At 57.0% G+C, this 15925-nt stretch overlaps 9 protein-coding genes across 9 annotated transcripts in view; 6 read left to right on the top strand and 3 right to left on the bottom strand.

Annotated features, from left to right (window-relative positions):
- Positions 1 to 260: 260 nt before the first annotated feature.
- Positions 261 to 1112, top strand: VDAG_07624 (phosphotransferase enzyme family protein; the record flags this gene model as incomplete). The annotated part of the gene is made up of 3 exons (XM_009656529.1): positions 261 to 491; positions 612 to 738; positions 820 to 1112. The coding sequence occupies 3 exons, from the start codon at positions 261 to 263 to the stop codon at positions 1110 to 1112; spliced, it is 651 nt and encodes a 216-aa protein (XP_009654824.1).
- A 736-nt stretch (positions 1113 to 1848) lies between these two features.
- Positions 1849 to 3059, top strand: VDAG_07623 (uncharacterized protein; the record flags this gene model as incomplete). The annotated part of the gene is made up of 3 exons (XM_009656528.1): positions 1849 to 2457; positions 2510 to 2727; positions 2780 to 3059. The coding sequence occupies 3 exons, from the start codon at positions 1849 to 1851 to the stop codon at positions 3057 to 3059; spliced, it is 1107 nt and encodes a 368-aa protein (XP_009654823.1).
- A 618-nt stretch (positions 3060 to 3677) lies between these two features.
- Positions 3678 to 5000, top strand: VDAG_07622 (fasciclin domain family; the record flags this gene model as incomplete). Its single annotated transcript, XM_009656527.1, has 1 exon — positions 3678 to 5000. The coding sequence occupies one exon, from the start codon at positions 3678 to 3680 to the stop codon at positions 4998 to 5000; it is 1323 nt and encodes a 440-aa protein (XP_009654822.1).
- Positions 5001 to 5586: 586 nt separating this feature from the next.
- Positions 5587 to 6301, bottom strand: VDAG_07621 (uncharacterized protein; the record flags this gene model as incomplete). The annotated part of the gene is made up of 3 exons (XM_009656526.1): positions 5587 to 5715; positions 5761 to 5874; positions 5969 to 6301. The coding sequence occupies 3 exons, from the start codon at positions 6299 to 6301 to the stop codon at positions 5587 to 5589; spliced, it is 576 nt and encodes a 191-aa protein (XP_009654821.1).
- Positions 6302 to 6768: 467 nt separating this feature from the next.
- On the top strand, positions 6769 to 7479 carry VDAG_07620 (phosphotransferase enzyme family protein; the record flags this gene model as incomplete). The annotated part of the gene is made up of 2 exons (XM_009656525.1): positions 6769 to 7045; positions 7103 to 7479. The coding sequence occupies 2 exons, from the start codon at positions 6769 to 6771 to the stop codon at positions 7477 to 7479; spliced, it is 654 nt and encodes a 217-aa protein (XP_009654820.1).
- A 450-nt stretch (positions 7480 to 7929) lies between these two features.
- On the bottom strand, positions 7930 to 9960 carry VDAG_07619 (uncharacterized protein; the record flags this gene model as incomplete). The annotated part of the gene is made up of 6 exons (XM_009656524.1): positions 7930 to 8027; positions 8140 to 8256; positions 8452 to 8917; positions 8958 to 9155; positions 9219 to 9582; positions 9635 to 9960. The coding sequence occupies 6 exons, from the start codon at positions 9958 to 9960 to the stop codon at positions 7930 to 7932; spliced, it is 1569 nt and encodes a 522-aa protein (XP_009654819.1).
- Positions 9961 to 10059: 99 nt separating this feature from the next.
- On the bottom strand, positions 10060 to 11079 carry VDAG_07618 (uncharacterized protein). Its single transcript, XM_009656523.1, has 2 exons — positions 10548 to 11079; positions 10060 to 10488 (listed from the first exon to the last, which is right to left on the bottom strand). Exons 1-2 carry the CDS (start codon positions 10799 to 10801, stop codon positions 10266 to 10268), a joined length of 477 nt encoding a protein of 158 aa, XP_009654818.1. The 5' UTR covers positions 10802 to 11079; the 3' UTR covers positions 10060 to 10265.
- A 504-nt stretch (positions 11080 to 11583) lies between these two features.
- On the top strand, positions 11584 to 13533 carry VDAG_07617 (3-oxoadipate enol-lactonase; the record flags this gene model as incomplete). The annotated part of the gene is made up of 1 exon (XM_009656522.1): positions 11584 to 13533. One exon carries the CDS (start codon positions 11584 to 11586, stop codon positions 13189 to 13191), a length of 1608 nt encoding a protein of 535 aa, XP_009654817.1. The 3' UTR covers positions 13192 to 13533.
- Positions 13534 to 14918: 1385 nt separating this feature from the next.
- VDAG_07616 (uncharacterized protein) overlaps positions 14919 to 15925 on the top strand; it is a gene marked incomplete at both ends in the record, with an annotated part of 1426 nt that continues 419 nt past the window's right edge. The window contains one exon of the mRNA XM_009656521.1: positions 14919 to 15754. Within this exon, the coding sequence (XP_009654816.1) occupies positions 14919 to 15754 (836 nt within the window). The remainder of the gene's footprint in view (positions 15755 to 15925) is intronic.

The raw sequence follows: 15925 nt of genomic DNA, 5'->3' as shown, positions 1-15925 counted from the left end.
ATGTATCGGTAGCCTTGGCACCCAGATGCCGCATATCAGAATGGCTGTATGGTTAGAGAATGTAAAGTTTGCGAACCAACGGGCGCTCATGGTTGATTGGTATTTTTAGCAATGCATACAAGTGGGCGCTTGGGTTGCAAAATCCATTCAGCTTCTCAGAGTCGTCCCGCTCCGCAGGCCGCAGTCGACCATCATCTCCCAACGCTGCTAGTCGATTTTTCGAGAACCGCTGCTAACGACAGATGCGACTCGTGAAAGCTATGACCGCGTCCATACGAACGAATGTGCTTCCTTCCCAAGCAAATGCCATCTTCGAAGATTCCAGCTTCTTTCGACGCCACCCAGATGTCCTTCTCCCCACGCTGTCAGATGTCAAGGCGGAATGCGCGATGCAGAACTCGTCTGCCCTGAGCGAGGCCATGCGACCCCCTCCGGTTATGCACGAGTCGCTTGGACTTGTTGTGAAATTCGGTCGAATGCGCCAAGTTCATGTAAGCGAGGGCATATGCCTTTGGGTTCTCCGTCGATTCCTCCCCGAAGTACCTGTCCCCGAAATTTATGGCTGGACTTCTCACGACGATTGTGTGTTGCTGTACATGGAACTTGTCCAGGGAGTCACTGTCGAGGATTGCTGGCCGCGCATGACGGAGGAACAGAAGGGCGTACTCTGGAATAATTTGATGGACATGGTGTCGAAGCTTCGAACACTTTCTCGAGACTCACCACATCCCCTGATCTGTAAGTTTTTCACATGAACCATTTCTCTGGCCGCCGCTCCCCTGGCCTTTTCTTGGCTCTTTCATAAACTCACCAGCCTAGCTCGCATTGACGGCTCAGCCCTGTACGATGTCGAAGTCAACGGCAACGGGGACAAAAGGCCGTGGACAGGGCCTTTCGATTCCGTCAAAGCCTTGCATGACTGGTTCGCCATGACGAGCAAGATGGGATTCGAAGCCATCTGGCCTGGGCGGACACTCGAGGAGATCCCAGATGGATTTCGGCACCTGTTCCCTGATGACAGCAAGGTTGTTTTCACGCATGGGGATCTTCACCCCACCAACATCATGGTCAACCCAGACTCGCCGGGACAAATTGTCGCTATCATCGACTAGGAACAGTCGGGCTGGTGGCCGGACTACTGGGAGTTTTGCAAGGCTGAATGCACGGTGGGCTACACGTCTGATTGGCGTGCATATTTGTTGAGGCGTTTTGAGGAACCAGAGGCATGGGATGCCTTTTGCGCATTTACCGCATCCATAGGGCATTAACTCGCAAGGGCTGCGTTGGGTAGTTTTGCGCTCGTATGGGAATCGTCAAAAATGATATTTACCATGTTTTTACCACGGCATCCGACATGACGCTGCTAGATCCCCAGATGGTAGGTACCTAGGTAGGTATGTAATTAGTGCATGTGCAGAGGTATTCGCACTCGAGTAAGGTACTTAGGTATACAGCAGCCCCACTTATGCTGCTGGTAGGTGCAGCCTGAGGTGCAGCCTGGAGGCAGGAACGACCACTGGTCTCCAGCGAGAAGGCGCCCTCGACCTCAGGCCTCAGACACTCACGTGTTGTCGCTGCAGCTGCCTCAAGGCTCTCGCCCTTCGCGACTCACTTCTGTCAGCTCTCACCAGCCCCGCCGCTTGCTGCCTAGGTATTACCCCGCGAAACTTGACCGCTGTCCTCGCTATGTGAGCGAGCGAGAGTAAAGGAGCACGCGGCTGCGGCAAACATCCGCCTGTCGACTGTGGTCTCGCATCTTCACCGTGGGCGGTTAACCGCTCGATATACCGAATCCCGCATCGCGACCTTGGTACTTTGAACAGCCGACATTCACAAGGTCCAGCCAACATGGACAACAAAGAGGCAGAAGCCGCTCCAACTGCACCCAACATCCTCCGTCTTCCTGCCGAGCTCCAACTCCACATCATCCAGCACCTCACTTTCGGCGAGCTCGAGCACCTCCGCCGAACATGTCGCTTCTACCGCGCCTTCATCTCCCCGGCCGTCGTCGGCCGCCTCTTCGGCACGGCCCATCGTCTGCAGGCCGCCCTGCTGTCGACCTGCCGCGATTGCCTGCGCACCGAGGACCCCGTCGCTAGCTCCCCGCCCACGATGCTCTGGGCCGACGTCGCGAGCGCCGACTGGCCGCTCGCGAGCCGCTGCGTCGTGTGCGCGTTCAAGGCGCGTGACTTGTACGTCGATGAGCAGATCACCTTTGCCGACTGGACGAGCGCCTACGTCTGTCGGTGGTGCGGCATGCCGGTGCACGTGGGCCGGACCAGCGACTACACGAGCATGCAGGTCAATGAGTTTCATGTGCCGTGCTGGGACGCCTACAAGAGGGTGCACCACCGGTTCCTGCTCCTCGGTCTGCTGAGTGCCGGCGTCGCCGTCCTCGCGAGCGCCAGCAGCATGGTGTTGGTGCCGCGGAACCTGAAGATTGTGATGCCCGCTGTCGTGAGTCAAGGATACGTCCCTCGGCGCGTGATTGTGCTGACTCTCTTTCAAGATCAATCTGGTGTTGGGCCTGCTAGTGTACGTGATCATGTGGTTTCGGACGGACAAGTCGAGGACCTTTCATTTTGTCGCCGTGATCGATGTCGTCATCGTTGCCATCTGGATCTCGTCGCTCGTCGAGTTTGGTGCAATGATGCGGAATGACAGGACAGGCACTATATCAACGCTGGATACCGTGTTTCTGGGCATGCTTCCCATCGGTATTGCCATGTGAGTGCACACCATGCAAACCCGAGGGTGCTCGGTTTCTGACATGATGCAGGATCGTCCGGCTCCTTGACATCGCTGGCAACATTGTACTTGCGACAGACTACCGACATTGGCAGCGTCGAATACCGAGTACGGGCTGGGTCGAAAGGACGTGGAGGCCGGTGGAGACATTTCTGGTGCATTTCACCTGGCCCAAGATCACCGAAGCGGAATACCCCTACCGCATGCTGTGGTATGGATTTGGGCGACTGGGGGGCACTATCGTTCGGATGAGGCAATCGGAGAAAGACATTGAGATGGGAACGATACCAGCAAGGCCTGGCAGCGCGTGAGGCGCTGGCAAGAGACGCATCCTCGACCATGGCAATCTACTCGGGTTGAATAAGAAGCACCATTGTGGCATGCGCGCGGTTATACCGGTCTCAGCAAGAACCGATTGAGCTCCGACGCCGTGCGAATCGGGAACAGCCCTACCAACACCGCGGTCCCCGAGCCCAGGTTCAGGGAACTTAGGTTCTGGGGATACTGGGCGACGTCAACGAATGGGGTGCACCATCTCCGCGGGCAGCGGTTGGCGAATGTGGGATGCGGGGCAGATCCGAGTGGTGATGCGTCGAAGGTTTCGCCATCATGCTAGACGACCTCGAGGCCTCCCGAAGAAGAGCAGGATAAGCGCAGGGTAGCTGCGTGATGACGCGGAAATGCACGCCGCGTAAATGACTGCCTGGGCTCGTATCATCGCATGGCAGCTCATGAGCACGACAAATCACGTCGTTGTCCGGTACATCCGTCCGGCTTTTTAGCTCCTACTCGCCCGCCGGCATCATTGGTTGCGCTCGTTGACGTCAGCTGGAACGCCTGCGTAACGTATATCACCCCATCGCCCATCTACGCTTCTCGCCATCTCTCAACGGGTCTTCATAGTTGTTGTCTCATCGCTACTCGACACCATGAAGATCATCTCGACCCTGCCGTTCGCGGCCATCGCCGCCGGCATCGTCGTACCCAGCACCAACGATTTGAAGGACCGGCAGGATTTCCTTCCTACCAAGGAATCCATTGCCTCTACTGTAGACTCCATCAAGGAGGACGCCCGGCACTTGGCCAGCAACGTCGAAGATGCCGTAAGCTATGCTGGTAACAAGCTTGACAGCTTCGCCACGACCATTCAGCAGGCTTTCGAAGAAGAGACCAGGTATTATCGTGGCCACCATCACCACCCTGATACTTCCAACTTGACTATCTATGAGCTCATCTCCAAGAGCGACTATGCCACCAAGTTTTTCCACCTCGTGAATGAGCACGAATCACTGGTGAAGCTGCTCAACTCGACAAAGGCAAACTACACCGTCTTCGTCCCCACGGACGAGGCCTTTGAGCACATCCCCGATCACCACGACAAGAAGCCTTCCAAGGAATTTGTCGAAGGTCTCCTCAAGTACCACGTAGGCCTAGGCTTCTACCCCGCCGGCCGCATCCTCTACACCCACACCATCCCGACGGCCCTCGATGAGCCCTGGCTCGGCGACCGTCCCCAGCGCCTGCGGATCCGCATCGGGCTCACGGGCGTGCGCGTCAACTTTTACGACAAGGTCGTCAGAGCCAATACGTTTGCCAAGAACGGCGTCATCCACGCCGTCGACCGCATCCTTGTCCCGCCTCCCTGGATCGGCCGCGAGCTCACGCTGTTTCCCTCCAAATTCTCGACGCTGCTGCTGGCGTACGAGAAGACGCACTTTACCGACTATATCCATCACGTCGAGATGAAGGGTGCCACCGTCTTCGCCCCCTCCAACACGGCCTTTGACCGCCTCGGCCCCAGCGCCAACGCCTTCCTCTTCAACTCGGAGAAGGGGCTCAAGTACCTCAAGGCGCTGCTCAAGTACCACGTCGTCGCCAACGAGACGCTGTACAGCGACCACTACTACAAGCGCGACCAGGGCGACGAGGAGGAGGTTGCCGGCGACGGCGGCGACGGCGTCGAGGCCCAGGGCGTCAAGCACTACCACGTCGACCTGCCCAGTCTGCTCGACGAGAAGAGCATCGCCGTCGACATTACGAGCTGGCGCGGCTTCATCGACCTCAAGATCAACGGCTACATCCACGTGTCCGTCTCGGACGCTGTCGCCAAAAACGGCGTCGTGCACGTCGTCGACAGCGTGCTGCTGCCGCACCGCAAGCCTGGTGGGGATGCCGAGGTGGATGTCGAGGAGCTCAAGGCCATGCTCGCGCCTTTTGTGGAGGAGGCCGAGGACGAGTGGAATGAACTGTAGATAGTTCGCAGTCGATTTTTGCCGGTGCAAGTACTCTTCAATGCTGAATTCAAAGGATGGCGGATTCGCGTGCCTTTGCGTGTCTGCCAGGTTTCGCGAGTGGGAGTTCATGATGTGGTATGGCCATGCTAGCCAGTCGGCGCTTCCAAACGCGCCTGGTCGGGCCAATCATAGTTGTTGGCGTTCGTTGAAGGGCTGTAGATGAGCAACAAGGTACACGGCTAGGGGTGAGTGCCTCGAATGTGACTACTTGGTACACATCAAAGCCGCCTTCATCGTGACTGGCCAACCAGATTGAGATTTTTGATGCCAAACCATGTGATTATGTTATTGGAGGGTTATGGGTGGCTTTTGAATCTATCGCTACACATCCATCAAGGCGACAGATATGATTGAAATATAGCATGTATACGACAAGCCTCCTATGCTGCAAGATCCTGTTAGTAGATTAGCCTTGGCTGCCCCCTTCTTCCCTCCTCGTCCTTTCCCCCTCCTTGTCCATCCTCCCTCCTCGTCCATCCTCCCTTCTTCTCCTTTCCCCTTTCCTCTCTTTCCCCTCAAGATCCTGTATAAACCATGAGTAGCATTACTGCTCAATAGCATCAAGGTAGGCAGCAACCTCCTTTTCGAAGAAGGAGCGCGCCACAAGCTCATCAGCAGACTCAACAATCCATGTCTGGCAGTTCCTTTGTAATACCTTCGTGCCGGACTTGGCCTAGACGTACTCGATCAGCTTGAACATTGATGGATTGTTGCGTACTGTGAGGTCGTAATGCCCCACCAGTGGGCACCAGAACCGGTATGTAGGAGAGAGAATCGCGCGCTTACCCTCATTGAAAGACTTTCCCGGGACCTTCACGTTGTGGAGAGCAGTCTGAAAGCGGCCGATTGGTGTGCCATCAGCTTTGCTTTTTCCATACCATTTAAGGAACACCGCTTTCTGGTCGGCGTCGCTAGCCTCGACCCACTGCAGCGGCACTTTGGCGGCGGGACGATTGGGCAGTTGTCGTAAAGTCACAGCTTCGTTTGACGTCGAATTTGAACCCCTTTTTCACATCACCCGCCGCGTGGATTAAAACACCCATGTATGGGTTCTTGGGCGAGGGCATCCAGTACGCCCAGTGATCTTTGAAGGGTGCGCCATTGAACATCAGTACCGACCTGGCGCGCCAGTCAGGGACGATCGTCGCGAGTGCGGTACGACTGATTGCGCTGATGGAAAATCCCCTGGTTGGCGTGTCCAGGTCGGCTGCGGAGGAAGATCTGGCCAGTGGTGACGACGTGGGCAGTCTGCGCTCCATGATGGACATCAATGAAATCAGGGACTGCGTCTCGCTGTTCACTCCGCCCACCACCTCCTCCAGGGCCCTGACTCGGTCGTCGATGGACTTCGTCAGAGTGTGTACGTCGCGCTGGGAGGCGTCGTGCTGAGAGGCATCGAGGTATACGAGGAGAGCGCCATCAGGATCCTTTGGGGCCACCCCCCGGAGGTGTAGTCCACCATACGCCCTTTCAACAACCAACACCGGATGGGATTACCTGTCACTTCGCGCCGACATCACCCCGCTTCGACAGCCTCAATATCACGCCCCTCGTTCTCAATATATAGCGGATCAAAATCTTCCCCGAATCGAGCTTTTTCAAGAAGGGTTGAGCCAGTGACTTTCCAACGCCGGCAGCGGTTAGGGCCATCAGTCTGGCGTCGGGCGATCTTTAGGCATCAAGTTTCAATCGTCCCAGGCCTGTCAGAATCCCGTCGCTAGGGTTGATGGTCAGGTACGGAGGCGACGTTACATTGAGAGAAGTTTCGACTCAGAGGATGGTTCACGAACAGCTTCTTGGTCAAGTGCCTGTTCCTGAGGTCTTTGGCTGGACCGAGGATGAAGATCAGGGGTTCATCTACATGTCGCTGATTGAGGGCGATACCTTGGAACAGAGGTGGAACGATCTGAACGAAACCGAGAGGCAAGCCATCTGCGCCGAGCTGAAGCCCATGGTCAAGGCATGGAGGGGTCTGAAGCAAGACGGCCAAGAGCCCTTTGTTGGTAAATGGCAACCTCAAAGGTCAGCCACATGGCCTAACATGACTACTTTCCTAACAGGTAGCATCGGTACAAGGCCTCTGAGGGATATCTTCCTCGTGTACCGCCCAGAGCTTGTGGGACCATTTCAAGGCGGCAACGCTGCCCAGCAGTTTCAAGACGTCTGCGGCATCGATATCAGTTGCGAGATCCCCGTTGTGTTTTCTCATAGCGACCTGATCCCGCCGAATGCGCTCTTGTCACGAGGGCCCAGCCCAAAGGTAGCAGCTGTCATTGACTGGGCCCAGTCAGGATGGTATCCTTCGTACTGGGAGTATTGCAAGGCGCGACAGGTAGAATTGGACCCGGAATTGTTCAGCAAGGCTCTGCAGGAGGAATCGCGGGAAAAGTATCTACCCTTTTTCATTGATCCTGTGGATGACGAGACTTATTACTAGCCTTTGCTGTGGTTTCTTTTGTCAAAAGGGATTTAATTCATATGGTAGAAGTACCTAATTACACATGAAAAGGTCGCAGGCCGGATCCAAGTTGATGCCGGTCTTGGGCTAGAAATATCATCGCTTTGTCGAGCATTCTAGAAGTCTTCTGAAGCCTGAGACAACAAAATTCATGGCGAAAGACGCGCTGAGCTTTAGTACATTAATTGTACATACGCCGTTACGTGATGCAAGTCAATCTAACGTCTCTCAAGTAGCACTTGCACATCTGTATGCCAATGGCAAATGGGCAACGGCAAATGGTGCAACGTAACCTGATCACAACTAGCAACAAATACAGGAAGCCGCATCGCTCGACACTTACCAATTGACAAGGAAAGGCTAGACACGAGTAAGGGGTACATGCCGTACAACTCAGAGTCATTGCACAGTTCTATCCGAGGTGTCCGCTCAATGCGAGAGGACGAAAGTGTCTCCGAAATGCAGACCTACGTTCTTCAGCAGGTGGCTATTGTTGGACCCAACATGAGCTTGCATTTTGGCTGGTTCTGTCAACGGTGGATTATGTAAATGTCACATTGTGTTGGAGGATTCAGAAACCAGAAAACCTCCGTTGTTTTGACATTTCATTCGCATTTCGTCGTGTTCGGTTCCGCTCACTTTTGCTCGCGCGAAGTCCGTTGGAGGTAAGCTCATGGGTGGTCAGAGGTTCTACAAACGAAGGAAACCCTCCGTCATCGATACAAATTCTGTTCGTATCGAGAGACCCAAGTCTAGCTGTCAACAGGTTCAAAACGCAATGTCAGGCTCTCGCCAGTCGGCCGCGCGGTATACGCATCTTCCTGTGTGATCCCGGTATCATCGACCACAAAGGTACGAAAGTGGGAGTATATCGCGGCGAGAATGTACTTCATTTCTAGTGAGGCATGATCAGAATCGTATCATTTTTATGTCGAGTTCTAACGAACCTACCGTTCATGGCAAAGTTGGAACCCAGACACATCCGGCCGCCGCTGCCAAATGCCCAGAATCGGCGGAGCATCTCCCGCTTCTGGACGTCCTCGACGAGCCACCGCGTGGGCGCCCAATTTTCTGGGTCCGGGAACGCCGTCTCATCGCGGTGGAGAGTGTGCGCGAGACAGGCTACTCGGACATCACCGGGGATCGTGAAACCGGCGATGCGACAACCGGTTGGAGGTGTTCGGCGCGGCTCGGGCCCGGGGATCGGCGCGTGCAGGCGCAGAGTCTCCATGACGACGGCATGGAGGAGTGGCAGAGCGTCTAGGGCTTTGCAGTCGGGAACGGTGCTGCCTTTTTCCAATGACGGCGATGAAAAAGAGGGGTGCAGCGTCAGCAGCTCTGCGCGTAGCTCATCCTGAAGTCGAGAGGACCGCGACAGGTGCCATGCCGCATACGTGAGAGCGATGCCCGCCGTCTCCTGGCCAGCGAGGAGGTGGTCCATGACCTCCCGAGGCAACGGCGTCACGGCTTTGCGAGATGCTCGTCGTGAATAGGAGGCTGTACTCGCCGGCCGTGCGCGCCTCCCGGTCAATCCAGGCGTTGATGGCGTCGAGAACGACGGGCTCGTCCGCCGCGTCCCGGTCTTCGGCACCGGCATCAGCCATTTGCGCCCGCCGTTGCGCTTCGTCGCACATGGTCCGATTCCAGGTGTTCAGCTGAGCGTTAGCCCTGTCCACCCAGCGTGGATATAGCGAGAGACCCAGCCATTGCCGACACACCCGCGTCAGGGCCGGCAGCTCCTGTGGCCAAAAGCCATGCTCGGCGCGGGCGAGATACAGCGCCAACCACGGATCGCGTTTATCGGCGCGGCGCACAAAGTCTGTCCCGCCGGCGAGGCCAAAGACGTAGGCGGCAATGAGGTCCATGGCGCAGGCGAGAAAGATGGGAAACACGTCGACGCCGGCACACGAAGACGCCGGCTCTGTACGTAGCAACGGCGGCAGCCGGTCCTGCACGACGGCGGTGGTTTGGGCCTTGGCAGCATGAGAGGTGTGGATGAAGGACTTGGAGTATACATTTGACACGGCTCGCTTGCGGAGGGAGTGAGGTCGAGAGGAGAGGGTCGAGAACATGTTTTCGATGCTGTCACTGGTTAGTCTTAAATCGCCTGACCTTGATCCGTATCTCGTCTCACCCATAATTGCTGAACACGCTATACCACGGGTCTTTCTCAAAGCCGCCCTGGTAAATGATTCTCAGTCCATCGATGCCATCGATGCTGATATCCTTGGGCCCGATGCGCACGACAGGGCCCAGCCGGCGATGCGCCTCAAGTAGCGTCCTGTTCTTACGGCGGTTCCACCTCACAGCGAGGATCCAGAGAGGGGCACAGTGGCACGACCAGTGCGCCGCAGGTATCTTGGCGAGTGGAGAGATGATACCGGGGTTGATGATGCCGTAGTACACCGCGAGGACGATGAAGGCTGACGCTGCTGCGGAGATGATGGTGATTATAGCCATGGTGTAAGATGTTTACTTTTCCGCCTTTGTGCAAGTTTATGAATATTGCAAAGAACGATACCGATTGCAGGAAAGCGCTGTTTGTGGAAAAGAAGTCAAATGAGGAGTTGCTCAAGTAGGTCGATAAGCTAGGTTTGGCTGCATGTTGGCGCTTGCTCCGGTCGACCCAGGACAGCTTGTGAAGCATCCATCCGAGTGGTATTATCTGCAAGTATAGCAACGGTGGCTCCCCGTCCAGCAGGTCCAGCCGCTTTGCTCTCAACGCGCCTAAGCAATGCCATCACTACCTGTTTGTTGGTGTGTAGTCACGTGACCGAGTTGTTGTGACGTGCTGTTTTCTGCCCCTCTGCTATCGACCGACGACGTCTCTCTTGCTGCTCGTTCCTCTGTGAAATCAAGCGGTCGAATTGGTCTTGCCCGTACAAAGCAAGGTACTCAGCATCAGATAGGCTGGCGGTCGCAGACTTTCTTCCAAATGGAATGTGTTCAAGGTATTGAACAAGGGCCTGATATACTGCTTTGGAGGCTCTGTGAGATGATCTGAGTTAGTTCAAGGTATGGGTCGCAAATTCTGTCGTTTTGCTTACAACTTAGTCCCATCCCACCTGTAGACCCTGACCTCGGGGGCCTCCCCTTCACCTACTACCCCGTTATCCAAGAGAAAGTAGCATTTGACGTTGTCGGCATCGTATAGCCCTAGAGAAGTGAAATAATCTTGCTTGTCGTCGAAATCCCGACCCCATTCATGCTGGCATATAAGACTCGCCATGGTTTTTCTCCGTTCTACCGGTTTGCCGGGAATCAATTGCGACTGGCACTTCACCACGATTCGTTTCGCCATGATCGTTGATGAAGAAGAGGCAGCGGAGCTTTGGAGATTTGCGAGGCACTCAGACTGTCAGCCCTACTTCTTGGGCATTGATTCAATAAAAGCCACGACGTATAGTGAAGGAGAGTGTGTTTCGGCATATTGAGACATGCCAGGCTGCGTAGTCACCCGTCCGTAGGTAGGTCGGGCTGTCTTTCTGCCGTTTGTAGAGGCCCAGCGACTCGGTGAGATCCTGTCGTGACTCCTTGGTCATGAGTAGGTAACTCGGAATAGTCTAACATGTGTTCTCTGCCGAGAATTTTCTGTTGCAGAGACCGATGCTGCCTCTCCCTCAAGGGCAGTAGCTCTCTCTGTCAAGGCAGTAGCGACCCACTGCGGGGTAGACCAGAGGAACCCGACTGCACTTGCCGAAGTTGGGGCAGCGACATGCGGGGGCACTCTGTGTCTGAGATGCCGGGTGATTCCATACCCGGAACGAGGTACTAATTGCCGTGGCTATCATTTGAGAAGAATTGTCGGAATGAGCCGTTCATCGCAGTGAAACTTTCGGAATTGGTTCTTATTGTCTTGACGAGGACTGCGTGATCCCCGAAACTGCCAAATTTCTTCTCTCTCCCCGTGTCGTCATCTCTGCAAGGACCCCGCACTCTCCCCAGCTGCAACTGCCCCGCGCTCACGATCTCTCTGTCAGTGGCCTCGACAGCTGCACAGGTTCTCTAGGTCCTCTAGGTACAACACCAGGCCGCTCGCCTCACGAACACCACTGCAGCACCCGGACGGCACCCAATCCCGCAATGGCCTCCCCTGGTATGCTCTACGTGACGATGCAGCCGAAGCCCGGCCTGCCTCTCGCCCAATTCCACGACTGGTACAACAACGAACACGGCCCCATCCGCCTGCGCATCCCCGAGATCTTCACCAACGGCCTGCGCTACCGGGCCACCGACGGCGAGCAGCCGACATTTCTCGCCGTCTACGACGTGACGCGCATGTCCCATCTCGAGACGCCAACGTACCTCACCCTTCGCGCCAACCGATCGCCCCGCGAAGCCGAGACCATTGCCCAGGTCGACGTTAAGAGATACTTCTTCGATGTCGTCTCCGAGAAGACGGCACCCAGCTTCCGACCAATCGAGGAGCTGACAGACGACGAGGCTGAAGGCATCCAGCTGGTCGTCAACGAGACGACCTTAAAGTCGGCCGAATCAGAAGCCGAATACAAAAAGTGGTTCGAAGAAGAACACATGGGCTTGCTGGCCAAGGTGCCGGGGTGGCTGCGCACGCGTTTCATGAAGACATCTACGATCGAGAACGAAGGCAGGACGATATACCTGTCGATCCACGAATATGCCAAGCAGAACGGCCTCGGCGGCCCCGAGCACCAGGCGTCCATGTCGACCAAGTGGCGCGACGATATTGCCCAGAATCACATTGCGACCAAGAGCCGCCGGACCTACTCGTTATTCTACGTCTTCGGCCCGGGACCGCGGGACCTTGCCTCCCTCGCCAAGCTGCCACCGGCGGGCCAGGGCATCACGTCGGACGGCGCCAAGACGACCGAGCTGCCCGGTGCGCACGAGGTCATCAGCTCCTTCGTGACGACCGCCGACGGCCTGTCGATCCCGTACCGCCTCGAGGGCAACACGTCGCCCAAGGCGCCCGTCGTCGCCTTTTGCAACAGCCTGCTGACGTCGATGCACATGTGGGACCCCCTCGTGTACATCCTCAAGGAGAAGCGGCCTGACCTGAAGATCCTCCGCTACGACACGCGCGGCCGCCACGCGATCCCCAAGCCCGAGCCCGCGACGCTCGACTTGGTGGCGTCCGACCTCGCGGCGCTGCTCGACGCGCTGCGCATCCCGAAACTTGAGGCCCTCATCGGCGTGTCCATGGGCGGCGCCACAACGCTCAACTTTGCGCTGCAGTACCCGACGCGCCTTGCCAAGTTCATCGCCTGTGACTTTAACGCATCGTCGAGCGCCGCCAACACGCAGGCGTGGAAGGACCGGATCGCCGTCGCCGAGTCGGACGGCGGCGCGGGCATCAACAAGCTCGCGACGCAGACGGTCGGGCGCTGGTTCCACCCGGCGAGCCTCGAGAAGGAGACGATCGTCAACCTCATGACGGACATGGTGGCGGCCAACAGTGTCGAGGGGTTCCGGTACGGCTGTCAGGCGCTCTGGGACTACGACCTCCGGCCGCGGCTCGGTGCGTGTCGCGTGCCGGGTCTCTTTGTCGTCGGCGATGGCGACGGCAAGGGCGCGCTCGTCAAGGCGATGGAGGGGTTCCGGGGCAGCGTCGGCCAGGAGGGCGTCGAGCTGAGGATTGTGCCGAATACGGGGCACCTGCCCATGTGGGAGGATCCTCAGGCGTTCTGGACGGCCATTGCGAGTTTCGTGTAACGAGCGAGCCGGCGTCGTCGCACAAGGCCGTCTCGCTAGTTATGTACGATTGGCTGTAGCCGCGTTATTGAGCTGCTGAAAGTCGAGCCGTTGGTCCAGTCGAACGCGATACATGATGGTGCGCAGTGCAGGCTTATAATTCGTCTTGGCACATGGACGCAACATTTCGATTGTGCTGCTCGTCTTTAGGCAAGAGGGATGAACCGCAGTGGACGGATAAATGGCGAAGGATCCATGGCGAGGAACGGTAGCTTTGACGTTTCACAGCATGTTGGTAGGCTTCAAAAAGGGGGCTGAGCCGACGCGTCACCCCCATCAGTTGCAAAAAATGATAGCCGGTAAGCAACCAGAGTTGAGGTCGTCGCAGACAACAAGATGTCCCAACACGGCAAACGGATTTGAATTTACGAGCCCTGCACCACTAGCCCCAGACCGGTTTCCCCCCCTACATCTTCCAATCGGAAGAAAGCAAGGAGTCGCCAAGCCCTACGGCGACGGGTCCCTCACAATCTACGCGCGCTGAGCCGCTCCCCTGTCAACCAAAACGCGGGCACGGCGTTTGCATCGCGCCGACTGTCCGTATCTGGGTCCCATCTGGGTCCAATGGGCGCCCCGTGAGGACCGGGTTTCGAGATGTCCGCCCCGACGTGGTACAAGCATGGGATGAGCAAGACTTGGCTTTTGGTTATCCTTTCCCCCCCTTTCGCACTCGTAGATCTCGCACTCGAAATGGTGGATCATGCTCGCTTCGAGGTTGGGCAGAGGTGGGTGATGCCCGGTGGGTCAGTCAGGATGGTTGTCTCTTTTCTCTTGGCATGTGATTTACACAGGCGGAACGTCGACTTCCCTAGTAACACAGCTGTTGTCTGCGGGCGTTCACAGGCTGTGGTGGAAGAGTATGGCATATCTAATGTGCGGTTGGGAGTGGCACTGCCTGGGGGTGGCTCAGCTGAAGTACCTCTCCTATATACTCGACACTCCATCTGGCACAGCTACTTTACACTTCATATTGCACAGCATTCTTACACCCCAACGTGCAGAGCATACTGTACACTCCATCATGTATAGCGATCACCCTTACGTCTCCTCATGCGGCAGCAAATGACGACCCGCGTGGTCTGGCCTCTTGGCTTTTTGCCTGTCGCCTCCCGCTCCCCACACCACCGACGACGACATTATTCTCTGGACCAAAACTCTTGGCAGCGCTTCGCACAGGGTCACTGCCTTTGCGGTCGAGGGAAGGAAGCTCTTGGGCCCCCTCCGTGGGCTGTGTTCTGAATCCCGGCCGTCCCAAATACGATGGTGAGCCTGGAGATGGGCTATAAGCACCACACAACACCATACCCCTTGGCCGCGACCCTAAATTGTTGATTCCTCAACCGAGCTCATGAAAAGTTGTTCCGTTTGCCTGCTCTATCCTCTAGAATAAGTACTGGCTCTTTTTGCCGCTAGCTCGCATTGCTTTGCTGTTGCCCTGTTCATCCAGTTCCCCCCCGGCCTTCTCATTCCATCGAAGGACTCGTGCTGTCGGGCATTATACTCCGCCTCCAGGGCCTGACCGTTCGTTTACTAGTTTCTTCCTTACTTGGCAGCCTAGCTCGTCTCAACAGCTCGTCGTTTGCTCCTTTTGTTCATTCTCTATTTTCCCCCAACGATCGCAACGCTCCTTCCTCTCGTAAAGGCACCAACCAAGACACCACCCAGAGGCCCAACCACGAACCGCCGCCATGTCCTCCTCGACGCCCGACCTCGAGCCCCCGAGCTACACAACCTGCGACGGCGTCTCGGACCGCTGCCCCGTCTCGGCCACCGTGTACGGCGATTACTTCACGACCGGGGCCTGCGCCTTCTTCGTCGCCGCCCACGCCCTGCTGCTCGCGGCGCAGGTCTACCTCGGGTGGCGCTCCAAAGCATGGTCGTTCGCCGCGTACCTCGCCCTCGGCACGGCCTTTGAGCTCATGGGCTACGCCGCGCGCATCGCCATGTCCTACAACCCGTGGTCCTACGAGGGCTTCGTCATCCAGCTGCTCATGCTCATCCTCGGCCCGACCCTCGTCGCCGCCGCCATCTCCGTCACCTTCAAGCACCTCGTCCTCTGGCACGGGCCCCAGTGGTCCTTCATCCGCCCGCGCCTCTACCCCTGGGTCTTTGTCGGCACCGACTTTTTCAGCATCGTCATCCAGGCCGCCGGCGGCGGCGTCTCGTCCGTCGCCACCGACGGCGACGACCCCGACCAGGGCCTGCTCGACGTCGGCTCCGGCCTGCTCGTCGCCGGCGTCGTCTTCCAGGTCGCCAACATGGTCTTCTGCGGCGGCCTCATGCTGCTGTACATCTGGCGCCGCCACCGCGCGCTGAAGAAGAGCGAAGGCGCGAGCCGGGCTGCGCCGCCGGCTGTCGTCGATGGGCCTGGCGGCGGCGGCGAGACGTCGTCTTCCGTTGCTTCGGGCCGCGTCGGGGCGGGCGCTGCTGGCAAGACGTACAGGCCCAAGGATCCGAAGGTGCAGAAGTTCATCTGGGCCATTACGGGTGCCTATATTGCCATTATTGTGCGGTGCATTTACCGGTACGTTTTTTCTTTTTTTTTCTTTTTTTTTTCTTTTTTTTTTTATTGAACTGGAGGACGGACATGACTGACCGAATCCAGTATCCCCGAGATGCAGACCGGCTGGGCGAGCGAGCTGATGCAGAACGAGACGCTGTTCCTGATCCTCGACGGCGCCATGATCCTCGCTGC

This window comes from Verticillium dahliae, genomic scaffold (genome assembly GCF_000150675.1).
Source record: "Verticillium dahliae VdLs.17 supercont1.17 genomic scaffold, whole genome shotgun sequence".
Lineage (NCBI taxonomy): Eukaryota > Fungi > Ascomycota > Sordariomycetes > Glomerellales > Plectosphaerellaceae > Verticillium > Verticillium dahliae.
Note: the sequence above shows the minus strand (reverse complement) of the source record. Positions and strands in the feature narration are given on the sequence as shown.